The following is a 27,714-nucleotide window of genomic DNA, read 5'->3' as shown; positions in this document are numbered from 1 at the left end:
AGACAATGCAATGAGTCTGTTTTTTAAAGAAATGAAAAAAAGAAAACAAATCCTTTATATGCTGATTGGAATAATCACTAGTATAAAGTGAAAAAAAAAAGACCTACAAAAAAGCTGTGTGTACCATCTGATAACATTTCTTAAAGTGGGCTATGCATGTGTGTGTGTATAATTGCATGAAATTGAGTAAAGTATCTCTGAAGGGCTCTCAAAGAAATCACGGACATTGGATGATTCCAAGGTAACTGGAAGATAGAGGTAGGCTGGAGGGAGACATTTCACTGTAGAACTTTTTGTATCTTTCCATTTTATACCACGTGAATGAATGTGCAACCTGTTTTAAAACTTATTGAACATAATAAGAAACAAAGATTAAACCTAAATTAAATAAGTAACCCTTGGATAATTCTGGGATAATTTTGTATCCTCTAGTTCTTCCTATTGGGTATTTGCCGTTCAGAAAGCCCCTATTCAGTTCTTAGTACCTGCTATACACACACATGCGCATGCACACGCACACTGCTGTGGTATTAATACTTTTTTAATATCAAGATACCAAGAAAAGTTTTGGCGTTGTATTATGATTGTTATGAGTCTTATGGGTTAAAGAAAACAATTAGAAGGTAGGGGAGCTCCCTTCTGTCCAGGGTGTCCTTGGTCTGGAGTGAGGTGTGTGAGGGACACGGGAGAACAAGAGTGATGATTCCTAAGCTGTTAATAAAAGTTCGGTGGTAATGCAAACCTATAAATTTAAAACATACTCAACTCATTTCATCTTGATTTTTCCCCTGCCTCCTATTAAAAGACAAGTGTCTTCATTCTGAATCTGTTTTCTAATTTTCTTTTACAGTTACCCTGCAGTTTGTGAATTTCTGCAGAACAATAATTTGCTCTCAATAATCAGAGCCCATGAAGCCCAAGATGCCGGGTAAGTTATAGCAAAACTGGACCAGGACTTCCCTGGCAGTTCAGTGGCTAAGACTCCATGCTTCCACTGCAGGAGTTGTGGGTTCGACCCCTGGTTGGGGAAGTAAGATCCTGCTGACTGTATGGCACAGCCAACAACAACGGCAATAATGAGCAAAACAAAACTCTGAACCCAGCAGCACCGCAGAGTTCCTTCTTTTAATATGAAGACAGACGGGCTGCCATCTCTCTTCCAGGTACCGAATGTATAGGAAGAGCCAAACGACGGGCTTTCCATCGCTCATTACGATCTTCTCTGCACCCAATTACCTCGATGTCTATAACAACAAAGGTAAAGGGGACCAGCGATACTTGAGTTTGAATTTGTGAGTAAATGTGAGCTCTAGTTTAATCCTATGTTACGTGCATAGGTAATTTTTGGAATATATTTATAAATTTTAAATAAGAAAAAAAAGAAGTCTTAATTGAAACAAAGGCCAAGAAACTTAGAATTTAGGCTTCTGTTTAGTTTTCATCTCCTAAGGATTTGGGGACTCTGTGATTATGAGTAATGATTACAGTAGGTTTGACTTGCACCATCGAATCAAAATAAGAAGAAATAAATTACTTCAGGTTGAAGTTAAAACAGCATAAATTATTGGTTTTGGTGAATCTAATTTATTTATAACAGTCCCTCAATAAAATGTCACTATTTAGTGTTTTAATGTCTATTATTAAGCTGTTTTTCTCTTGAAAAATGATACAATTAGAATGAATACTGTACCAAAAGTCAGAAAAATCTTCGTTTAGTCCAAGCCCTGCTCAAAACTAATAGTGTTACTTTAGGAAGTCACATAGCTTTCTTAACCTTAGTTTCCCACATAAAAAAAAGAGATTTGCATATACACTTGCCTTTTGATCCAGAAATTCTACTTTTAAGACTTTCTTGTAGTTTTAGTCATTTTTTAAAAAAATTTAACTTTTATGATCCCTAGTTGATCAGTTTGTATCAGGACGATCTTCTACCTAAAAGCCTCTTCTGTAACATGCCTCTGTAACTATTTTGTTGTTGATAAAGTATGACTATAAAATAATAGAACTTTTAAACAAACATGCCAGAACAAATATATCCAAGTGAGTATGGTCCCTTCAGAGTAGTTACCTTGGGAGCTTATACCCTTATTCCAACAATGCTGCCATTGTTCAAAACATTTTTGGAACTCCTCTTTTGGCATTGCCTTCAGAGTCTGCGACACATTCTTTTGATTATCCTCAATGATGGGAAATCTTCGTCCTTTGAGGGTGGATTTGATTTTTGGAACAGCCAAAAGTCATTCGGAGTCAAGACTGAGGACTAAGGTGAGTGATCAAGCTAGACGATACCATTTGGGGTCAGGAACAAGGTATGATTATAAGGTAATGAGACTGGTTTTCCTTGTGTTGCTTATAAAATGCCTCTGGAGGTAATTCCAAAAGAAGAGTTCCAAAAACATTTTGAGTAATGGCAGCATCTTTGGATTAAACACACGGCAAGGCAGCAGGGTACATTGATAAGAACACTTGAGAGCTAGGAGGCAAAAATCCTAATCTAGTCCTGCTTCACTTTTAAATTCACAATCAACAAGATACTGAACTTCTCTGAGCCTCAGTTGATGTTAAATGACTGTCACGTAGACTTGTTGAAGATAAGTTGGAGTAATCAAAATGAATATTAAAAGCATTGGTCAGACTATAAATTGCTACACTGCTGTAACATCCTACCGTTACTGTGCCTGGTGTGATTACATCAGAGGACCACACTCATCTGATATATAAGGTCTGGTGTGTTTGTTGTTGATGGTTTCTTAAGTCTCATTACTTTATAGTCATATCTTGTATATGCAGTCGGGGAGAGAAGTGTAAAAGAGGTCCATGGTATACTTATTTCCTCTATTTCAAAGTCAACTATGAAATGGCACGTCTCATTTCAATCTGATTTGGATCAGTTATCTCTGGATGTCCTTAGTGACTTGCTGTCCATTTTTAAAAGGCATTTCTTTGACTTAAATTCTCTTCCAGTCTTAGATTTTTGCTTTCCTTCTCATCATTCTTTTCCGAGTCTTGGGTATCCTTCAGTACTCTGCTTCTCCCTAAGTCCGTTCTTTCTTATTTCCCTTTTCCTAGTAGAAACTTAGTTTTGTTTTTGTTTCCTCCCTTATGAATGGTATGTGCCACTCATGTCGTCAGACTTCCTCAAGGACAGTCTGTCCCTCACCCTCATATCTGTGATGAAGACGTTCCCTTCTTACTCCCTTTATTAACCTTACTATTAAAGTGTCTATTGATTGGCCGGTGGATTTATCAGTGTGCTAAGCTAAAACATGTCATCTAAATCAGCAATCACTTTACTAGCTTAACTAACTGCCAGCTTGTTCTTTGCCTCATTCTAATCTGGTCTTGTTTTGATCATTCCATTAGTAAACTATTTTAGAGTCACAGTTGATTCTGAGTTTTTTGTTGGCCTTGACTTAATTGGTAACATCCTTTACCTTGCGACAATCTTGTTTTCCTTGGTCATTTCTTAACCTTTTAGGGGGGATGGGGAAGGAAGAAAATGTGGCATCTAAAATAATCTCTGGTGATGCTTCATTATTCCTCTTGAAAAAGATGACTCTGTCCCCCTTTCCTTCTTCTTTTCCTATCGCTTTTCTTTCTTGCATATTCTTTAGACTTACTGGTACGAACAGACATTTTTTATCAGTAGTTCTACTGGTTACGTGAAAGACCTTTAAGTCATGATTTTTAAAGATCTCTGTTTCTATTTTTATGTCCACCGTCCATCTCTTTTTCTTGTGTAGATTGAGGGAATTGTTGAATATTTATATATTCGTCTAACTTAAATAAAATACATATACATGAAAATAATGGGACATGTACATTGTAACCAGTATTAGAAGCTTCTTAAAAGCTGAAAATCCTGTTTTCATATATTTATTTAATAATATATGGTAAACATTTTAAATATTCAGTGACTTAAAAATTTGAGAATACTAGGGTATCTATAATAAGCAAAGAGACAGGGATCAGGAGATGACCTATACCTGTCATTTCTAGAGAACTGTTGTACCCTATTCTATTTATGATCACAGTAAGAATAATTTAATAGAATAATGCAGAATAATGCAAACCACATTGCATTGCTGGTGATGCAAACTAAGGGAATGGATTTTTAAAAAATTTTAAGTATAAAGAGAATCAATTTGGTACCAAAGTATGTGTGTGTGCAATATATGTATATGAACCGGTTAATATTAAACATTTAAAGTGTGAGCAGTATACTGACTGTGTATAGGAGAGATGGACAATTTTTATTCACATATTGTGTGCAGAAGTGATTTAATCTACTTGGAACCTTGTTAAACTGCTCCAAGTTTACCATCTATTTGCATTCCCCACTATGAATTAATAACTGCTATGTTATAAACTCCTAGAGAGTTTATAAAATCTTTGGCCCTGGCTAATGACTAGGAAAACAGGCTGTGTTCATTTAATGAGAAATGTTTGCCATCAAAGGAAAGTTGTAATTGTAACCATTTGGCCTATAAATGGAAATCATGATGAAATTTTTCTCATGTGGAATCTGAGATTTCTATAGATAGTTACCATGCAAGACCTTTGAAGTCTCAGAGCTTAAGTTTCTTTTGTACTTTTATTATATGAGCTCTTCAGGTAACTTTGTTCTTTGGGATAATTCTTAAAAGAATAAACTGTACAACATGCTGTAAGATTTTCCATGTGTCCTAAATTTATAAATGGAAAGTCAGTTCCTGAAATCTGGGTAGTAGGTACACAGCTGTATACAGTATACCATTTACCATGTCCTGTTCCTCCGTGCCAGATATTTTTCTTCTTTTTCCTTTTTAGCTGCTGTGTTAAAATATGAAAACAACGTCATGAATATCAGGCAGTTTAACTGTTCTCCACACCCTTACTGGCTTCCAAACTTCATGGATGTTTTCACGTGGTCTTTGCCATTTGTTGGGGAAAAAGGTAAGAGAACTAAGACAGGGACCATCAGTTATCCTAACTAGTGACACCCTGCTACTTGCATGCATTCCCTGATGGTTCAGAAGAGTTTTTCTTAAAGTTATCAGAAGTGTTTTCCGTTTTCATTGTTCTCTACAGAGTTTTAAGTGGCGCTTAATTGGATTTTAAATTATAATTCTAGTTGATTGTGATTTTCTTTTTCTAAGTATCAATTTAAAATAGCTGTCCTTGTATGATCAAGATGTTAGAATAACAAGTAACAGTAAAAATAACCTTTCCTTCTGTGATAAAGAGACTTAAATGGGAAGATTTATCCTTAGAATTCTATTTATGCGTCTATACAAATAAGCTTCCCAGGTGGCACAGTGGTTAAGAATCCTCCTGCCAATGCAGGAGATGCAGGTTCGATCCCTGGGTCTGGAAGATCCCTGGAGAAGGAAATGGCAACCCGCTCCAGTATTCCTGCCTGGAAAATTCCATGGACAGAGCCATCTGGAGGGCTACAGTCCATGGGGTCATAAAGAGTCGGACAAGAGTGACTGAGCACCAGCAAATGAGCAGTGCAAATCTGTGAGTCTGTTGTACGTCGGCCTGGTGGCTTACTGTCTTTGTGAAATGGGAGGGAATCTTCTCCTGGGTGTGTCAGTGTAGAAAAGTCTAAACTGGCAGCAGTCTAAAATGAAATCAAGTTGTTAAGCATTAGAATCTTCAAAGACTCTGTGCTTTAACTGGAACAAGTAATCTTCCCCCAAGTCTGTATAAACTTGAAGGTCTACATTAATGCTGCTCCTTAAGCTACTCTGAATAGCAAAACAATCAATCATTTTTATCTGTGTTTATTTAATATATATATGTTTGTTTATATATCCACATCCTTTTAGAGAAAGTGCCTTATTAACTACACAAATTTTGGACTATTTTGTCTTGTCATTTAGTCACAGAGATGCTGGTTAACATTCTCAACATATGCTCTGATGATGAATTGATTTCTGATGATGAACTTGAAGGTAAACTTGCCTTTTCCTTCTCTGAACTAGAAACAAAGAACTTTTGGTTTGCGTTTTAGTTTGTTTTGGAGAATTTTCTTTGCCTTAGTAAAAAATAATTGTGTTTGTTGTAGAAAAATAAAATTTGAAAAATACAGGAAACCATGAATAAGGGGAAAAAGTTACCAGTAATCCTACCATCTCATAGATACCCACTGTTAACATCGTGATATAAATACTGTTATTAGCATCTTTTTCTCCTCTTTTTTTCTTTTTAACAAAAATGAAGTCATGTGATAGCATCACATACATTTACTGGTATTTTTGTAGACTAATTTTCAATGGCTACATAGTTGTCCATGTTGGTTACTGTTTGTTTTAACCAATCCTCTGCTGATGGATTTTGGATTTTTTCCAACTTTTTTCTTTTACAACTCCACAGTTTTGAAAATTTTTATAGATAAATCCTTGCATATTCTGTCCAACAATCAACGTTTATTTTATGCCTTATATGTGCCAAGAACTATATAGGTCCTTGCTCTCAATAAGCTTGTATTCTAGTGGTGAGAAAAACAAACAATAAAGCCAGATGTTGACATGTGGTATGAAAGAATGGAAAGCACTATTAGGAAATGAAAAATAATACTTTCTTGATTATTTCCGTAGGATAGATTTCTAGAAATTGAAAATCTGTGTCAATCAGTACTTACAATTTTAATTTAGACACAGATCACCTGGAAAGGCTGTAACAGTTCACATTTGTCATGTGCAACATGTAGGTCACAGTGCTCTCTTAAATACTACTTATTTTAATTTTTATAGTCTGGTGTGTTTTTTAATTTAAAATTCTATTTTTATGATGACTAATGAGCATTTTTTTCTTGTGCTTGTTGACCTCCTTTATTTCTTTTTTGTGAGCTGTCAATTCATGCATTTTCCCCTTTTGTACTGTTACATGCTTGTTTGTTTTTCTTCTTATTGGCCTGAGAGATTTTTATATAGTTACATTTTGTTTATGTAGCCAAGTATTTTTTTTCCTAGTATTTTGTGAGAGGTTTGATTTTAAACATAGATCCTAACTCATCTGAGAACGCAGGAGATTCTGAAAAGATGGTGGCACCTTAGCATAAACCTCTTGACTGCCTCATTCTCTCCAAGCTTATACTAAGGTGATTCACTCAGCTGTTAGGATGAAGTATCTGTGTTGTGAAGAAAGCCCAGCTTACTTTGAGAATATAGACGAAAGTCCTGCACATACTTAGGCTTCAAATTCCACATTGAAGGTGCAGAGCAGATGGAGCATAACTATGTTTACCTTTATGAATGGGATAGGAGATCACTGCAGGGAACCAGTTCTTGTGAAAATAGTGCAGCCAAGTGAAAATTAAAACAAAGAATTCAAGTTAGGAAAGAATGAAATATGTAGGAAATAGATCTAGTAAATTTTATATTTTAATCTAAGTGGAAATTATTGTGAACTCTCTTGTATGTATTAACGCTATTATATGTATCCTTATAATGCTATATTATATGTATTGTAAGGATAAGATTCCTAAATTATACCAAAAATTATATATGGGAATATTTATCAAAGTATCATATATAGTAGCAAAAGATTCAAATATCACAATATCCCTCAGAGGAGAGCAGGGTAAGTCAATTATGATATATTCATATGGTAGATTGTCAACATAGAGTTAGATTATTTCCTTGCTGTAAGCCTCCTTTCCTTCCCACTTCTCTTCTAGTTAGTTCCTATTCAACTTACTGCCACTTCATCATGGAAGGTATTTCTGATCTCCCAGACTAGACCTAACACACCTGACCTGTTCTCACATCAATGGTGCTAACTTCTTAGCATTTGATAGAGTTATAATTTTGCATTTATTTATACTGTTAATATATATATGTTGTTACAAGTCACTCAACAGGGACTTGAGTGATGAGGACAAAATTAGTTTTTGCTTACCATTATCACCTCAAAACCAAGTATAGTAGGTGAATGAGCAAAGTAGGCAAATATTTGTTGAGTTAGATTGAATAGTATGAAGTACAGCCATTAAAAAGTGAAAAAATGAAGTAGAGCTATTGGTGCTGATACGGAAAGTGTGCTAGATATTAAGTACAAAAGTAAATGTATAGAATCTTCTAATTTCCTTTTTCTTTAACAAAGTGTGTGGCTATAAACTGATACAGGCTTTAAAAATTTTTTTTTCTGAAGGGAGATAAAGAATAATGTTTTAGGTTAAGCTGGTGAATTGAACATACTTCTAAATCCATTCCTTCCTGAAACCACACTAAAATTACAATTTTGGTTTTATCCAAATGATATAAAAGCTAAGAATTTTTGCTTTAATAATGCCAGACAGTTCAAACCAAGCCTGACTCTTAAGACAAGTAGAAAAGCTAGACAAAATATTTTAAAAAGTTGCTTCAGAGGCATTCAGAAAGCCAAGGAAGTGAAAAAAAATTACCAAGTAGAGATCTGGGGAAAAGCATACACCCAGAGAGGTAAGACATTGGTAACATTTGGGACTAATTTTCTCCTAAACACATTCATGAATTTCAAAAGTGGGGGCTAAGAGACTGACCAGCCCTCTTGATAGAAGCTAAGAAAGTTGGGAGTTCATGACTTGTCAAAAATGGATAGAGTGCGGTTAAGCTTCTGCTGATTGGTTTTGGGCCCCTAAAGCTTGTATCTGTGTAAGAGTAAGGATGAACTAGAAATATAATTCCCTGAAAGGGACTATCCTCGATCATTTCCATCTCTGAAATTTAAATAAGGTAGTCCCAAGCATCTGGCAAAAGCAAACCTTTTCAGACTAAGGTAGCATTATATAGAACCTTAAACTACTGAAGTTTTTCAAATATAATACATGGCTCACAACCAAAAATAAGTAGATATATGAGAAGACATAACAACACGAGTGAAAATGAGCAGAAAGAGTGAGAAATAAAAAGTCCCGTAAGTTCTTCAAACGTTAGCTTTATCAGACCAAGCTTTAAAATCACTGTGCTAAAAAATTAAACAAGGCTAACTATGTTCAAGAATATAAAAGACTGAATTAAAAATTTTGACAGAGAACTGTGAATTATAAAAAAACAGTGTAGCAGAGCTGATAAAGCACCAAAAGAAAATTCCAAGAATGAAAAATAAAAAAACTTAACAGATGAATTAATAGAAGACTCAATAAAGCTAAACAGAGAATAAATGAAGTAGAATATAGGTCAGAAGGAACAACCTAGAATACATCACAAAGAGAAAGAGTAAAATACTCAGAAAAAGTATAAGACATGGAAGACACAGTGAACAGATATCAGCTGTGTGTTTGGAATCAATCTTAGGAGAGAGAGAGGATGGGGTACAACCAGTATTTGAAGAGATAATGGATAAACGTTTTTTAGTACTGATTAGTTAAGCCGCAGATTGAAGAAGTCCCCCAAACCAAAGCAGAATGAATACAAAGAAAATAATATCTAAGTACATCACAGTAAAAGTGCTTCAGATGAAAGACAAAGAAAAAGATCTTAATTAGACCAGGGGGAAAAAAGATTACTTTCAAAAGAGAACAGTTAAACTGACAGTATATTCTTAATGGAAACAATGGAAGGAGGAAACCATGGACTAACATATTCAAAGCACTGAAAGATAATAATTGCTACACCTAGAATTCTATACCTAGCAGAAATAGCCTTTAAAAATGAAGAAATAAGCACTCTTCAGGTATTCCTCCCTGTAAACGCTATACTAAAAGAAATACCAGGAGACCCACACTAAATGAAATTCTAAAGAATGTTACTCGAACAGAAGGAAAATACCAGATGGAAGCTTGGAGAGTCAGGAAGAAATAACGAGAATAGTAGAAAATACGTAAATGGGTAAATAAAATGAATGTAGACCTTATTAAACAATCATAATAATGTTTTACTGAATTTAAAAGACAATTAAAATATATGACAATAGTAGTTGGCAGTGGGATAGAATTAAAGTGTTTGAGGACTTTATATTATCTGGGGAAGCTGGGGGGAAGTACCTGTTAACATTATATTTTGATAAGTAAGAGATGCATGGTGTAATATGCAGAGTAATTTTCAAGAAGAGAGAGTTTTTTTTAAAAAGTGTGTAATCTTTAAATTATAGGGGGAACATGACTATAATAAAAAAATAGTCTAGATGGCAAGAAAGGAGGGAAGGTACTTATAACACTAGGGCAAAGAGGATAAATAAATGATGATAAATATGTCAGCAACCTCATTACATGTAAATAGATAAGATTGTCAGGTAAGATTAAACAAAAGAAAACACTGTATGATGTTTTATAAGAGATAAAACATAAAGATACAGAAAATTTGAAAGTAAAAGAAGAATATAGTCTACTAACCAAAGAAAAGCTGTTGCAGATAGATTAATATTACATGAAATAGGGACTTCCCTAGTAGTCCAGTGGCTAACACTCTATGCTTCTAGCGCAGCGTGCCTGGCTTTGATCCCTGGCCAGGGAACTAGATCTCACATGCTACAGTTAAGAGTTCTCATGCTGTAAAAAAGATCATTGATCCCATGTGCTGCAACTAAGACTCAGTACAGCCAAATAAATAAATAAAAATAAATACTGAAAAATTACATGAAATAAACTTTAAAACAAAAAGATGAAAAATTTTTGTAAAATGGCTTCATAATATATAAAGCAAAGATTAACCAAAGTACAGTGAGAAATAGAAATGTCCACAGTGATAGTGGGAGAATTTAACAAATATTTTTCAGGAATTGGCAGAAATAAGCAGACAAACAAAACTAAAAATGTTGTAGAAAATTAGAATGCAAATAATAAACTTGACCTACTAGACTGACTCAGCAGACATGCACTTGAGCAAACTGTGGGAGCTAGTGAAGGACAGGGAAGCTGGGTGTGCTGTAGTTCATGGGGTCACAAAGAGCTGGACACAACTTCGTGGCAGAACAATCGACATGTAAAGAGAAAGCGTCTAACATACCTGCTATACCTTCTTTTCAAACAGACATGAACACTTATAAAACTTGACCTTTACAAAAAATGTTCTGGGTTAAGAGCAAGTTTCACGTGTCAAAGCATTAAAATCACAATGACTATATTCTGCCTGTATGCAGATAAGATATAAGTCAATACAAAAAGATAACTAGAAACCACCGTGTTTTAGGAAATTTTAAAATATACTTAATTATCCAGCAGTCAAATCATAAATCACAATTAAAATTTGAAAATAAGTTGAACTGAAAATAAAAAGCAGTGCACATTGAAACCTGAGGCAGGCAGTGCCCCAGACGGGCGTGGGTTTGGCGTTGGAACCAGAACTTCAGCAGATGTTTGCTGTTGACAGCAGACAAGAGGAACTGAGTTATATTTGACCTGAAAGCAGCTGGATGGTCAGAATTAAGTGAGAGAGATGCCATCAACAAGGAGTTCTCTTTCAGAAATTTTAATCAGGCATCTGGCTTAGTGTCTCAAGTTACCTACAAGCAGAGAAGATGAATCATTACCTAGAATGGTTCAATGTGTACAACAAGGTCCATAGGCCTCTCACCTCACATTCTGTGGGAGACGGACCAAAAGGGATGTGAAACTGCCTAATTTTGTTGAAAAAGCAACTGCTTCTGTGTGATTGCTTCCAAAATGCATGTAAAGTTTTATACACATCTTAGCTACAGTGTATTTTGAAGGCAATTTACATGAACAAATTAAATTGTAAATTTAGTTGACCTTTATACCACATTTTGTAAAAATCAGTGCTTAAATACAAAATGATCCAAATTGAACAAAAATAAACAATAATGCTTGAGAGATGCATCTAACATCATACTTAGAGGAAAACTTATAGCCTCAGATGCATATGTTGGAAAAGAAGAAAGGTGAAAAATCAAAATCTGTCTCAAGAAATAAAGAGAAAAAGGGGCTAGCATATTAAACCTAAAGAAAGCAGGTGGAATGAAATAAAGAAGTTACGAGAAGCATAAGAAACAAAACGAAATACAGTATAGGGAATTCCCTGCTGGTCTAGTGGTTAGGGCTCTGCTTTTACTACCGAGGGACTGGGTTCAATCCTTGGTCGGGAAACTAAGATCCCACAAGCTATGCAGGGCACCCTTCAAAAACTAACTAAATAAATAAAATATAGGATAGGGGAGCAGTAAAACCAGAATGTACCCATTTCAGTCAAATTGACAAATCTCTGGTAAAAAAGACAAAAATAACTGATGACAGAACTGAAAAAGAAGACAACATTCATTTCCAATCCTACAGACATTAAGAAAATAACAAGAATAAGTTTATACCAGTAAAATTCAGAACTTAGATAAAATAGATTTCTAGAAAAATATAACTTACTCAAATAAGATGTTTGAAGATATCTTACTAATGTAAGATATTAATAATAGTGGAAACTAGGAGAGGGTGTATGGAAACTGTCTATGCTATCTTAACTTTTCTATACATCTAAAACTATTGAAAAGTAAAAAATATATATATTAAAAATCAGTCAACAGGGACTTCTCTGGCAGTTGAGTGGTTAAGACTCCATGCTCCCAAATCTGGAGGCACAAGCTTGATCCCTGGTTGGAAAACTAAGATCCTGCATGCTGCAGGCATGGTCAGAGTTTTTTTTTAAAAATCAATCAATTAATATAATTCACTGCATTAAGGGAAAAAATGGAGAAAAATCATTACCTCACCAGGTGTAGAAACCGCATTGGATAAGATTCATCCTTCATTTTACAATAGATCTCTTAAACTAGGTTTAGAAAGGAGTTCTTTAATCTGACAAATGTACCTGTGAAAACCTTAGCAAATATCATATGTGAAATATTGAAAGCTTCCCTTAGTGATTGGGAATAGACAAGGATGCCAGCTATCAAAACCTCTTTAAAATATCTTATTAGAAGTCGTAGCCAGTACAGTAAGGCAATAGAAAGAAAGGCAAGGTATAAAGATTGAGGAGGAAGGAACAAAGCGATAGTTATTTATAGATTTATAGATCATTATTTATATGATTATATATAGAGGAAATTTTAAAGTTTATAGATTATTTATTAGAATCAATAAACAGATGTAGCAGAGCTGCTGGATACAAAGTCAGAAAGCAAAAATCACTGTATTTCTATTTGCCAGCAACAAACAAAATGAAATTTTTAAAAAGATGCCATTGACAATATCACTCCTAGCAATAAATCTAACAAATAATGTGTGATACCTCTAAGCAACAAACTAAACCATTATTAGAGAAATTAAAGGACATCTAAATAAATAGAAATACCATGTTCATAGATTATTGGAAGATTCAATGTTATAAAGATATGTTACTCCCAAATTGATCTGCAGATTCAATACAAAGTCAAATATTAACAATTTGACCCTAAAATTTATATGGAACTTCTAAGGGTAGTTTCTGAAATTCATATGGGAATATTTAAGGTCAAAGAAGAAAGTAACTGGAATTATTAGCTCAAGGACAGAGGAGCAGTGAAACAGAGAATCCAGAAGCAGACCCACATGGATAGACACTTGATTTACACTAGAGGCGTCTCTGCAAAGTAGTAGGGAAACGATGGTATTGGTATGGTTGAGGATATCTATTTGAGAAAAAAATTAAACCTAACCCCTACTCTAAACCCAAGAATAAATTCCAGATGGACTAACACATTCAAATATGATAGGCAAAACAATAAAGCTTCTAATATGTATTACATAGAATGCATTCATGACCTTGAAGTAGAGGAAAATTTCTTAAACAATACACAAAAAACACTAGCGATATAGGAAATTATTGGACTGCATTAGAAATTAGAGCTTGTGTTTATCAAAAGACTAAGTGTGTAAGGACAGCTACAGGGACTTCCCCAGTGGTCCAGTGGCTCCAGGACTCTGCACCCCCAGTGCCCGGGGGCCCGGCTTCTGTCCCTTGGAGGGAACTCGATCCCACATGCTGCAGCTAAGGAGTTCACATGCCACAACTAAGGATCCCACATGCTTCAGTGAAGATCGAAAGCACAAATAAGACCTTTGGAGCAGCCAAATAAATGAATGTTTAAAAAAAAAGACAAGCTACAGAATGGGGGAGGATATTTGCTACAACCGAAAAACAGTTCACTTGCAGAATATATAAAAAACTACAATGATCAATGAGGTGAGACTTGAATGAGCACTTCACAAAAGAGGATATCCAAATGGCCAATAAAAATATGAAAAGTTATTCAGCCACATTAGTCATTTTGAAAATGCAGATTAAAACCACAATAGGTGATTCTGCATACCTACCAAAGTGGCTAAAATTAAACATGAATAACACCAAATGTTGACCAGAATGTATAGCAACAGGAATGCTCATATACTAAAGTATAAATGGATACATCCACTTTAGTAGATAATGCCAAACCATTATCCAAAGTTGAACATATACATACCTTATATCTGAGCAGTCTAACTCTAGGAATGTACTTAGCATAAATATGTGCAGCTAAGAGAAATACACCAGAATATTCATAGCAGCCGAATTAGCCAAAAGTTGAAATCAGCCCAGATGACCATTGACAGTGAAAAGGATAAATAGATTGTGGCATATTCTTATAGAGGAATTGTATGCAATAATGACAGTGAACTATAGGAGCAGGGGAAACATGGATGTATCTTAAAAACATAATGTTGAACAAGAGAAGCCAGACACAAAAATGCATTATTTGATTGTTCCAACTACATAACATTAAAAAGAAAATTTAAACTAGTGCTTGTGAAAACATGCTTAAATGGTAAAACTATAAAGAAGGGCAAGAAAGTGATTCCGATAGAAGTCAAGAGAACAATTTTCTTTTGGAAGAGGGAGACTGTTAATTACTAGGAGGGGCCCAAGTCGGGGGAAGTCTGTGGTGCTGGCAAGGTTCTGTTTATTGTCCTGGCTGGTTATGTGGCCATTTGTGTTTTAATAAAAAGCATTGAGTCTGCCTTTGTTTTATGTACTTTTCTGTAAGTTTATCATACTTCACAATAGAAGAGTTTTTTTTACCAAAGTTATAAGCCTACAAAAATGTAGAGATTTTTGTAGGAATTTTGGAAGCCAGGAAACAAATGAATTAGTATGACTAACTTGGCTGATTCAAGAAAGCTGAAGCCTGGCTTAGTAATGTAGAATGCTGAGTTCAGCACAGAATCTTCAAAAAGCAGAGGAATTGCTAGACTACACCAGTTGCTAGAATTGGGGACTATTGAGAAGAGGGAGATGGGCCCCTAGCTAAAATAAGTAGAGCAGGTAAAAGGTATTTGAAAGGCAGTTAAAGTCCTAGCTGTCTTTTCTCCCAAGACCAGAGGCTAATATCTAAAATAGTATAAACCAAAGAATTTCTGGACAGGGATACAGTTGAGGGCATCGATAACTTTGCCAAAAACAGGTAAATTAAGTAATCCCGCACATTCTCGGTGGTCTTCCCTGTGGCTCAAAGAATCCGCCTGCAATGCAGGAGAGCCGGATTCAATCTCTGGGTCAGAAAGATTGCCCTGGAGAGGGAAATGGCTATACTCACTCCAGTATTCTTGCCTGGGAAATCCCATGGACAGAGGCACCTGGTGGGCTACAGTCCATCGGGTCACTAAGAGTCGGACACAACTGAACAGCTAACACGCACACAGGCACATGTGCGCACGTTCTCAGTACTGATACAGAAAATTCCCTAAAAAAAGACCCACCCTGATCACTCCATGTACAGAAAGCTCCAAGTCAGCAGTCAACCGCCAACCAGTTCAGAAAGCTTTCTAGTCTGTCATTCTTAATGATGAGCAAACACCAAGGGCTATGGGACTTCTCCGGAGAGTCTCTGAGACAACAGCAAAAAACAACCAAATAGATGAACTTGAGATTCTAAAGACTATATAAAATTTAAACATGGAAAAACTATAATATCTCCAGAAGGAGATGAGAAGATAATTGTGATCATCATACGAAAACATGATGCTCCATTCAGAAATGTATGCGCTGTTCATTCTATCCTTTGTTCATTGTTTTCAACATTGTTTATTACACAAATAATATCTTTTTTCCTTGTCTGATTTTATCTTCATGATCTGTGGGGATAGAATAAGATGGAAAATAAGAGATGTGAATTCATTTAAAACTTTGAAGACTCCATGCAAGAAGTCTGTAATTTAATATTCTATCATGATACCAAGGATGTCTCTTCTGAGCTGATAAAGATAATAGCCTGCTTCTCTCATTGCATCTCACTTTGATTTTGTTTTTCTCTCTCTTCCATGCAAACTTAAATTTCTCTTCCCATATTTCTATTTCCATCTCCTTGTTTCTTGGTGTCTCTTCTCCCTGAAGATCACTACATTTCAAGCTTTCAGAAAGGTATCTGAACAGAATGTGCTACGAGCTTAATACTTGCTGTCTGTCTCATCACGGTCTATTAATTAGACTTTTTTAGTTATAGTTGAATAATTTCAGACAGGCCCTCCCTCCTCCCTATTTTAATGTATACGTTTTCTCTGGCCCCTGCTGTGTGATCCTGCAGGGTTTTGAGAGCTGGGTGGGTGAGGAAGGAGAGGCCATCTTTCTTAGTTTCTGACTTTTGAATGCGGCCACCTGATGCATGCCTGGACACTGACTTCTGGTGTGTGAGCTGTTTCCTAAATCTGGTATGAGAAAAGGCCACAAAGTCTTCTGTTAACTTTTTTGATGTTTTATAAAATACCTTACCCATCATCCTCATTTGTACTGCACCACTGTCTGTGGTTGGAAATAACTCACCAGTGTGTAAGTGAGGATGATAGAATGGGAGCAGCTCCTGCTCGATTCAGGAGAGTCAGCTATGTTCTGTGTTTCCATGTAGAAGACAACTGCTTAAGTCATCCCTTGCCATTTGGTTGACCAAGCCCTGCATCGTAAGGTGGCCCACAGCATTCTCAAGAGATATTTTTGCTGTAGTACCAACTGTCTTTGTTTATACGTATTTCATTCTTCACTGTGTTCTACCTTTCAGAAACACCAGTAAGTTCCTACCTTCAAAAATCTGCTCACTCTGTCCCTTTGGTGGCCCCTCCATTTTTTTTACTTCATCTTTATTTTTTTCTCCTGCTCCTTAAAACTTCCTGGGTTTTTTGTTTGTTTAGACAAACTTAGGCCTCGATTTCTTTGTTTAAAACCATTTCTTTAACTTAGAGGCACTTCATCCTGCATTTTTTTAAACCTGTTAACATATTCCTTTAGCTCACATATTGTTTGTATTCTCTAAGGAGGCACTACTGTCCGCAAGGAGATCATCAAGAATAAAATCAGAGCTATTGGGAAGATGGCACGGGTCTTTTCAATTCTTCGGTAAGGAGAAGTCTTGTCATTATGGTGTGCAATAATCATGTTTTGAGAGTGATTTAGAAGTTGATTTCAGATCGGTAGTTTTAGAATTGGAGTGTGGTATCGAAACTGGGTCTTTGGGTTGAATGCAGATTGAATCAGTCCTACATGTTAAAGTGACTAGAAACAATTCTGGCAAACGTTTATTTGGTGTGAGCTTAGATACAGTGCAGTGAGTGCTAGTGATTTCATTCCAGTGATTTCTGGAGCTCAGTGGCCTCTGTTCACATCCTGGCCCTGTGTCTTCTCAGCCATGTCATCTTGTGCCTCATTTTCTTGGCCTGTAAAAGATAATAGCAGGATCTGCCTTTTAAGGTTATTTGGAGGATTAAATAGGGTAATGTATGCAAAACACAGATTAACACCTGACTATTAAGTGGCTCTAATTGAAAAGCAGGGCCTGGCTAATTGCTTTTTTTTTTGGCTAATTGCTTAAAGTTGAAATATGTACAGAAAACATCCGTTTTTGGAGTCAGGGAAGGGGTAGAAGAAGGAGTACCTATCCTCCATCTTTGTGCATCTTTTCTTGTCTTCTTTCAAGTATCTTTGTAGATACTGAGTGGTAGACACCCTGCCTGGCATTAACCCGGGGCTTTGATCTTCTTTTGCAGGGAAGAGAGTGAGAGTGTGCTAACTCTCAAGGGCCTGACTCCTACGGGGACACTCCCTTTGGGTGTCCTCTCAGGAGGAAAGCAGACCATTGAGACAGGTGAGTATGAGCAACGCTTCTTTCATGGAGTGTGGGCTCCTGTTATCCAGCATTAGTGTCAAATTGGAAATTAAGGCTCCTTTCAGTTAGTGGCACTGAAGCAATTGAATATCCATCTCTGGAGGGGAGAAAATGGATTGATCCTTCTCGCCATGTGCAAAAACTAAATCAAAATGAATTATAATTTAAATGTAAAAGATAAAAAAAGAACTTCCCAGAAAAAGATATGCAAACTAAGCATTGAGGAAGATAAAATTTTAAATATGACACAAAAAGCACTAACATTAAAAGAAAAAAATTAATGAATGAGTTTCATTAAGATTAAGAATGTCTGTTCACAGAAATTCATGACTAAAAAAGGGAAAAGACAAACTGTAAACTGAGAGATTTTTGTAGTACATATGTCTGACAAAGAACTTACATTCAGAGTCTAAAGAACTGCAACTCCATATGAAAAATACGAATGCTAATTTTTTTTAATGGTCAAAAAATTTTAACAGTACTTCACAAAAGAGAGTATCAAAATGACCAAAAAGCATATGAAAATTTGATGCTTAAAATAGTTACTCTTCTGGGAAATGGATATAAAACCATGGTGAGATACCACTACACATCCTCTAGAATGGCTAAAATTTAAAAGTGTGACAATATCAAGTGTTGGTGAGTTTGTGGAGAACTAGATATATTTATTGCCAGTGCATTTGTAAATTGGTTCAACTACTTCAGAAAATTGTTGGGCAGTAAATCAAAACATTTGTCTACCCTATAACCAAGCAATAAAAATGTTATGAATCTATGCAAAAACATTATGAATACATGCAAAAAATATTCCACTTAATATTTATACAATGGAGTATTACTCAGCGATAAAGGTAACATCATGAATATATACCAAAAAATAATATTATGAATATATGGTTGAATCTCGTGGATACCATGTTTAACTAAAAACACTAGATACAAAAGAACACAGACTGACTTGTATGATGTTCAGGAGCAGGCAGACGAACACTTCTGGGTGGGACCAAAGTGAGGGTGTGGGGCAGGGGCTGGCAGCTCTGGCCACAGCCATGGGGTACACAGCCTCATGATGCCTTCATCGTGAGGAACATGTTCCTGGGGCTTCATCAGCTTCCTGGAGCCCTGGTTCATCCCTGTGGGTCCCAGCCAGGGAGTTATCATCCCCTTGTTGGTGACCTGGTCACTGAGCTGTTGTCTCTAGTCACGAAGAGATGTAAAATCACCTCAATACCCTGACCACCTTTCTTGATGTGCCTACTTTGGCCATCCACTTGCTTAAATATTCACAGCACATTGGAACGTCTTACTCTACAATGCAGTACAATTTTCCCTGTCACCTTTTCTCACCTTTTGACAAATTGTGTGCCTACTTAAAGTAAACTGTACAAACTCCATAAAATGTTTGCATACTCTACTGAGATAGAAAGACCCTGATGCTGGGAAAGATTGAAGGCAGGAGGAGAAGGGGACGACAGAGGATGAGATGGTTGGATGGCATCACCGACTCAATGGACATGAGTTTGAGCAGGCTCCAGGAGTTGGTGATGGACAGGGAAGCCTGGAGTGCTCCAGCCCATGGGGTCGCAAAGAGTCAGGCACAACTGAGTGACTGAACTGAACTGAGACAGACAGTGCTGTTCTTGGGGGTGGGGGAGAGCTTAAAAATATTAAATAATGAAGAAAAAAAAAAAGGAAGTGCTCTTCTAGAAAAAAATACAATTAAAAAATAATAAAATGAAAAAAAAAAAAGTGCTGTTTTTCTAAGAAAAATACTTGACTGTATTAAGAATACGTGACTGTGAAACCTGTGGATCTGAAGGCTGCTCCTGCCTGCTCACCACGTGAGCATCAGTGAGGGGTCTGAGAGCAGGATGGTGGGGCAGCTAGCAGGAGAACATGCTCAGCAGGAAGGTCTGTCCCACCAGGATTATGCCTGAGTGTATTTCAGGGTGACTTTACTTCTGCTGTCTTCTGGAATAAATTATTTTTCTGCTTTAAAAACAACAACAACTGGCAGACTCATAAATAGTAAAAGAAGTCAAAATGGCCCCTCTGGTGGGAGAATGTGGACCCAGAAAGGGCACGGGAGACTTTTGGAGTTGGAGTCATGTTCTCTATCACTGTTGGGATGGTAGTTACACAAGTGCATGCATATATATAAAGATGTATTAAGCAGTGCACTTCAGATCTGTGCATAGCATGTACCTCACTTGTGTGCAGTTTATATCTTAATTTGATGGGGGGGTGGCGGTTAAAGATCCTCAGTCAGAGGAGTTTGCCTCTTTGCCTGCAAACCATATCCTACAACAGTACCACAGTCGCCTCTTCAAACCATAATGTCAGCTCTGAAAACCACATGGGTGCTGACTTCCTAAGGAGAGGGCTTGATAGAACCCAGGAATGAAAAGGTTGATGTTTATCAAAATAAACAGATCTGGTCAAGCCGAGGGAAGAGACATGAGATCAGATCACTGGGTGACTAAATTCTAGGCTTGAAAACTGGAGTTGAATCATTAACAACTTAGAGTTCACTGCTTTTTTGCCTTTTTTTTTTTAATTGTTTCTACTTCAGTTTTTCTTTTTTCCTCTTCTCCTGTAGGAATACCTCTTATAGGAATTCTTTGTGTTTTGTGAATATTCCAAAAGGCTATTGATTCTTAGGAACAGCCTCGTTTCCCCATACTTTTTATAGGATTGGTTTCCTCTTTTCTCTTTCAAATCAAGTACTGAAATATTAGAGCTTATTTATGAGGAAGAATGAATATTTTCTCCTTAGAAGTATATAATTAATTTTCTTAGCTTCTGTAGTATCATAGGAAGAATATTGTTTCCGATTGAATTTTTCCTCTCAAATGCACAGTTTCTTGTAAGCAAAATACTTTTCCATCATTCCTTCATTGTTAGTCATGTGAGATATTGCGAGCAACTCTGACAAGGCATTTTAGAGTTAATAGGAAGTAACATGGGTAAGGAAAAAAAGGAACATCCTATACATCCTTGCTTGAAACGTTTCGAAAATTTGCTGATCCACAAAGTTGTTTTAATCTGAATCAAATTTTTCTAGATCTTGATTTGAAGAAGTAAATCGGCAAATCTGGGATAAGTAACAGAATTTTATAGATGTGTTGTTTGGAGACTTGTTGTTTATAACCCTTAGTCTACCTTTTGTTCTCAGTCCCAAATATATGCAGTTTCTCTTCATTCCTGACTTGAATATGAATGTTTTAATCAATGTAAGATTGTTATTGATATAGCCCACTCCAGTATTCTTGCCTGGAGAATCCCAGGGACAGAGGAGCCTGGTGGGCTGCCATGTATGGGGTCCCACAGAGTAAGACATGACTGAAGCAACTTAGCAGCAGCATTGATACTCGAAAATTGATAGAAAGCTCAGGAATGTGTCAGAACATAAGTAAAGTTGCAGCAAACTTTTCAGAGCTTCTTAGTCTCTCATTGATTTGCAAGAACTGAGTTAATTTTGTTATTTTCCCATCAGAGTCTTAGTTCCACAGGTTCAGTGACAAACGCACATTAGCTGAAAAGACCTTTTATTGTTCATATAACGTTACTTGGACAGCCTTCAGTGAACAAGGTCCCATCCCATATGGCCTTATAGCCTACGTTCATTTATACTCCACCTTATTCCAGGGGGATTTGAGTAAGTCACAGTATACGTCCAGCTTGGTGGGAGAAATAAATACGCTGAGAAACTGGAGCACAAAGGAAAACAAACCAGTGAAATCCAATAATCACACATTTGATTCCAGGCTTCCAAGTAGCCAAAATAAAGAGGAAAGACCGTAAGATTAAAAAAAGAAAAACAAAAACAGGTCAGTTATAAAGGCACTCCATTGAAAGTTTTAAAGTTTTGTGCTACAAATGGAACCATCAAGAAAGTGAAAAGACAACCCACAGCATGGGTGAAAATACCGCGTTGACCAAAAAGTTCCTTTGGGTGTTTTCATAGCATCTTGCAGAAAAACCCAAAGGAACTTTTTGGCCAACCCCATCTTTACAAAGCATATATCTGATAGGAGACTAATATCTAGGAACTGTAAAGAACTCTTGTAACTGAATAACAATATGACAAATTACCCAATTAAAAATGGGTTAAAAATTTAATAGACATTGTTCCAAAGAAGGGATACAGATAACCAATAAGCATGTAAAAAGATGTTCCACATCATTAGACATTAACCACAGTGAGACACCACTTTAATTAAAGACCCACTGGATAGTTGTGATCAAAAAGACAGACAGTAACAAGTGTTGGTGAGAATGGAGCGGAATTATGATTCTCATATACTGCTGGTGGGGATGTAAAATGGAGCAGCTCTTTGAAAACCAATCAGGCAATTTCTTTGATGATTGAACATACAGTTAATCATATGACCCAGAAGTTCTATTCCTAGTTAATACCCAGAGAAATGAAGACATAGCCACACAAAAACTTGTACACAAATGTTCACAGCAGCATGCTTTGTAATAGCCGATGAGTGGAAACCACACAAATGTCTATCACCTAATGAATAGACAAACAACATGTGGTATGTCCATACAATGAACTATACTATTCAGTCCTTAAAAGAAATGATACACTGACACAGTCCTCAGCACAAATAAACCTTGAAAGCATTTTGCTATGTGAAAGAAGCTGATCACTAACACCACGTAGTATATGATTCCATTTATGGACATGTCTCCAACAGCCAAATCTGTAGAGACAGAAAGTAGATGAATGATTGATTGTAAGGTTAGGTGAAGGAATGAGGGAGGGAGATGGTTTGTTTTGGGTGGGGGGGGAGTGATGAAAATGTTCTAACCATAGATTGTGGTAATGGCTACACAACTCTACATATATTAAAATCATTGAACTGTACACTTTAAACAAATGAATTTTATGGTATATGAATTATATTTCAGTAAAGAAATTTCATTCAATAAAGAAAAGTATTTCAGTACAGGGAGAAAAAAAAACAGTTCTTCAGTTTTATATGACTCTTACTTATAAAGAATATCCCTCATGCAGGCTAATATCGTAATACCCAATGCAAAAAGCAATTCTAGGAGGACCCAAAATAATGCGATATTAGTACACATTTTACCGCAAACATAGCTTTTAAAGTCTAATTAAACCAACACTCTGTATACAATTTCAGGTAAAGCTTTATTCTCTCACTTCCTAACAGTTGCTGTTAAAGTATCCTGTCTGAAGGCACTGTGCTTTTCTTCTGAGAGTTTGTTTGTTCTCTGTGAGGGGATTTGGGAGGATGTGGCATTGCTTTAACACATGTCAACATATGGTTGACAAGTGTAAACACTCACTTGATAAGTTGATTCCAAGTTGCCATTTTTCACATTGCATTCGGAAGTTAATTTTCAGTTCTTACAGTTTTTCCTCTATGATTGATTATAAAAAGCTTCAGGAACAGCAAACTGTTACTCATTCTTCCCTGCCTTCTTTTTAAAAACTAATTTTGGGGGAGCTGACAGGATTTTCCTAATAAGATCTTTCTTGCTACAACCTGTAACCTTTTCAGATACAGTAAGTCCCCTACATAAGAATAAGTTTCATTCCAAGAGCACGTTCATATGTCCAGTTTGTTTCTAAGTCCAACAAAGGTAGCCTCGGTACCCACCCAATTAATTTCACGTAATACATAAAAAACACAGAAACAAAGGGAACATTTTTCATCTCACAGCACAGTACCTTGAAAAGTACAGTATAACGGTTGGCATACAGGGGCTGGCATCGAGTGAACAGGCAAGAAGAGTTGCTGGCTAGAGGAGGTGAGAGATGGCAGAACTGAAGAATCATCAGTCAATGGAAGACAAGGCTGCAGTTTCACGTAAACTAATTTACGTGACTGAACATGAGGACACATGTTCAGGTCTTTGAAAGTTCTCAGCTTGAAGGTTTATATGTAGGGGACTTACTGTCTTAAAAAACAAATGCAGGAAAGTTTACCTGTTAGTCTTAACTTTTAAATAGCTTCCTTTTCCATCACAAAGAAGAGGGCCTTGTTAGTAACTGGCCTGCTCTCTCACATGGAGAATGGAAGCCATGTAAGTTGGACATGTCAGCCTCTGCTGTTTCTCTAATTCCAGATGGTACATGAATTTGTATTTGAAATGGAATAGCTTTATGCCTTTCCCAGCTTAGTAATTCACCCCTTGGAAAAGAAAGAACCTCTCACTTATATTCCATTTTTTCTCTTCTTCCAAATGCCAGTCTGTTATTCAGAAGCTGCTCTTTAAAAAAAAAAAAAAAAATTATTTATTTTAATTGGAGGATAGTTACTGTAGCAAAAGCCACTCTTATTAAGTAATTATAAAGGATAGCTAGACCCTATACAAGTTGCTTGAAATCATTCATAGTTTTAAATAACTTTTTCTAATAGGATGCAGCAGCAGCTCATTTAGTACCATCTGAACTATCACAAACTAAAGAACGGTTGTAATATCAGGTGATTTGACTGGACATGTCAGTATTTTGATACATGAATGTCAAGGCGTAAATTAGCAGCTGGCTATTTAAAATGAGGAAAGCAGCATTTCATTTCTCCGAGTCAGCTTGACTGTCTTAGCCATGGATGCCATTAACTAAAAGGTTCTCATGCCACTTACAGTGTGAAAAATCCCCCACCCCCAGTTCAGTTTTTCGCAATACTCCTCTCACTTCTCTGACTAGTCCACTTTTACTATGGATGGAAATAGGCTCAAAGGTCGGGCCCCGGGATGTCTGTGCTGGCAGCGGTGCTGTTGGTTTACTCACTCTTTCTCTGTCTTCATTTTTGCATGCCACTGCTCCTGTCTGTCACAGCCACAGTAGAAGCGGTAGAGGCCCGGGAAGGTATGGCCGTGTTCCTACGATAGATGTGATCATGTGTCTGTCTATTAGTTCTTAAAAAAGCTCTGTCAATGTTAGACATCTTTTATTGTTGCATCACCAGAACTGTTAACACTGAGAAAAGGGAAAGATAACTCTAGCTACGCTCACAAAGTACTGCCTTTGTGTTCTTCGTTTGTCTAATATTAACTCAAATGACCCTCTCCACAGCCAAAGTCCTTTCTGGGCTCTCTCAGTTTGAATGCAATGGCTGAAGTTTAAGCAACCAGTCATGGGGTGTTCAGATGGTGCAGTCTGATAGCCCTTCCATAGCTATGAGGTATCCATTTAATTATTGGAAATTCAAACCATCAACCTCTTTATCTAATGATTCTGAAACATATCAAAAGTGGAGGCAAGAGCAGATAGGAATGCAGTCTGATTTGTTTCTGAGGTTACCCTCAGTCAGCCAAGCTAAATTACACAAATTTTGAGTAACAAATTATCTATGAATCCGAGGCTGAAAATCATCACAATCGATAAACTTGTGTTATAAATTGAATTGTTCTGTTAGAGAAGGTGGTTCACACTGGGAATGCCTTTCCTTGGTGATACAGAAGTTCAGACAGAAAGAAAATACCTGGAACTATTTTTTTAGATGGTTTTTAATTTAAGTTCAGCTCCTGGTTTTGCAAGATTAAAAAAAAAAAAAAGCTATCCTAAACAAACGGATTAGCTCTTTTGTTACTTTTTTGTGTGGTCAGTGTGATGTTTGTGTTAGACTAACTAGTCTGCTTCACTTGTTCTCTTATTCTAGTGTTGCCTTCTTTCCTTTCTCTGAGCACGTTTCTGGCCCATAAGGGACTCTTTCAAAGATATTGGGGGCTTTTTGTCAGGTCCACTTCTGCTGTGATGAACTGAACTATGAAAATTACTTTCACAGTTTCAGTGGCCCTTTGGGCCTTAAGAAAACAATAGCTTCAGACCAGGCTAACTGAAATCAAATATTGCTCATCGCCTTCACCAGACATGTGCTCCACAGTCCCCCTTCTGTATTTTCCTCTCGGAGCTTGCTGGATGCTAAGAAACCTAAACGATGTCTAATGGAGTGCCTCTCTTTCCTGTTTCCCTGTAGCCATCAGAGGGTTTTCGCTTCAGCACAGGATCCGGAGTTTTGAAGAAGCCCGAGGTCTGGACCGAATTAATGAGCGGATGCCACCCCGCAAAGATAGCCAGTACTTTGATGGGCCGGTGAAACTGGTCCAAGCCAATGCTACTCACAGGAGCGACAAGGGAAGAAGAGCCAGTAATGACTCAGAGTCCTGTGGTGGCACTGGTGGATCCAAGACCTAATCGTCCATGTTATTTATTTATTATCGGAAAGCTAAACACAAACAACTTAAACAACTTAAACCTGGAGGTGCATTCAAAATACACTCTGCATTTACTCTGTAAGAAACGTGACCCTTTTATAAATTCTTTTAATTTATGTTTAATATATGTGTAAAATGCATCTGTTTTGTTTTCCCTTTTTTTTTCCCCCTCTAATTTTTAGGAACTGATCTGATTGTCTGACACATAGTGAAGTCGTGTGTTATAAAGGGGACTGTCCCCAAATAAAAGGGCCTTGGAAACCTCTTCCCTGGCTTTCTGACTTGAATTAGTCAGCCTTTTCTCTTGTTTTTGGAGGTAGTATTGTTCATTTCAGACTAATCATTTTGCAAACACAAAAGGGTGTTTTCTTTTTCCTTTTCTACAGGGTACCACTGAAAAATATCTCTTAGATTTCAGTGGCTAAAACTTCTCCTTATGGAAAACTTGATTATAGTAGAACTCCTCAGTGAATAACCCAAACCCAGTGATTTTAAGGGCCAAGGGAAATGCTTTCCATAATAACCTACTCTCTTCTGGACTCTCAATTACTCTTAATGTATCCTGGTATGGCAAAATAAAAAATAATGAGGGATTTTTTTGTAGAATGACTTAAAATTTATTCATCTAACCATGAGCGTGATTGGTTTAAACTTCCCTTTGAACTTTGGAGATTTCTTAACTGTTGCCAGATTCTTTTGCTTTTACTTTTGAACCCTAGGTAATTTACCTCATCTGCAAAGGAAGTGACATTTCTAAATACTGTATAAATGCCCTCTGTAGAGCCTCCGGCAGTCACACCCTTCCGTGTCCCCGCATCGGCTCTCACATCTCTTCTCCCTATCTTCCATCTGTTTTTCTGTGTCGACATTTTTTAAACCAACTGGGGCTCCTGGAGGAGGGCATGGCAAGCCACTCCAGTGTTCTTGCCTAGAAGACCCCATGGGCAGAGGAGCCTGGTGGGCTGCAGTCCATGGGGTTGCAGAGAGCCGGACACCACTGAAGTGATTTAGCACGCACACACAGGGTCATGGAAACTGACAAGGTTAAAACGGTTCCCTTGTGAACTGGAAGTCTTGCTGAAGGGCATTGGGTGAGTGATATTATGATCTCCTGTCTGTCAAATACTGGGATGTTCCTCCATTTTTTAGCACTCATTAGGTTGAACTGTGTATTGTTAGTCTCTGCTGGGTATTTTAGAATATAAAAACAAGTGTTCAAATATAATATTTGAATAATCTTCCCTGAGTTTTTCAGGTCACAACCAACTAGTGAAGAAAGTTTCAGGGATCCTTAGGCTCCCATTTTTGGTTTAGCCTGGTGACAGGTGCCATGTCGTAATAACTCACTGGTCAGCCTTGTAATGAATGTACATGTCTGGGCGACACTGTGCCAAAGTGCATATTTTGTAGAATTCCTTAATGTCATTTGGGATGTAGAAGCCCAGCCTTGAAACATGTATCCCAGACAGTAGTACTTTATGTTTGGAGCTTCAA

The 27,714-nt window shown here is 36.8% G+C and overlaps 1 protein-coding gene across 4 annotated transcripts in view; it reads left to right on the top strand.

Moving 5' to 3' along the window:
- Positions 1-26,813, top strand: part of PPP3CC (protein phosphatase 3 catalytic subunit gamma) — an 81,109-nt gene extending 54,296 nt beyond the window's left edge. Inside the window, exons 7-15 of one of the 4 annotated variants that reach the window (XM_043927276.1) lie at positions 851-928; positions 1,164-1,258; positions 4,810-4,935; positions 5,868-5,939; positions 16,260-16,286; positions 17,171-17,252; positions 17,900-17,997; positions 24,842-24,871; positions 25,983-26,813. In XM_043927276.1, coding sequence (XP_043783211.1) covers positions 851-928; positions 1,164-1,258; positions 4,810-4,935; positions 5,868-5,939; positions 16,260-16,286; positions 17,171-17,252; positions 17,900-17,997; positions 24,842-24,871; positions 25,983-26,200 — 826 coding nt within the window. In that variant the 3' untranslated portion in view covers positions 26,201-26,813. The remainder of the gene's footprint in view (positions 1-850; positions 929-1,163; positions 1,259-4,809; positions 4,936-5,867; positions 5,940-16,259; positions 16,287-17,170; positions 17,253-17,899; positions 17,998-24,841; positions 24,872-25,982) is intronic. The other 3 variants (XM_043927278.1, XM_043927277.1, XM_043927279.1) reach the window with 3 other exon arrangements.
- The last annotated feature ends 901 nt before the right edge of the window (positions 26,814-27,714 follow it).

Source organism: Cervus elaphus, chromosome 16 (assembly GCF_910594005.1).
Source record: "Cervus elaphus chromosome 16, mCerEla1.1, whole genome shotgun sequence".
Lineage (NCBI taxonomy): Eukaryota > Metazoa > Chordata > Mammalia > Artiodactyla > Cervidae > Cervus > Cervus elaphus.
Note: the sequence above shows the minus strand (reverse complement) of the source record. Positions and strands in the feature narration are given on the sequence as shown.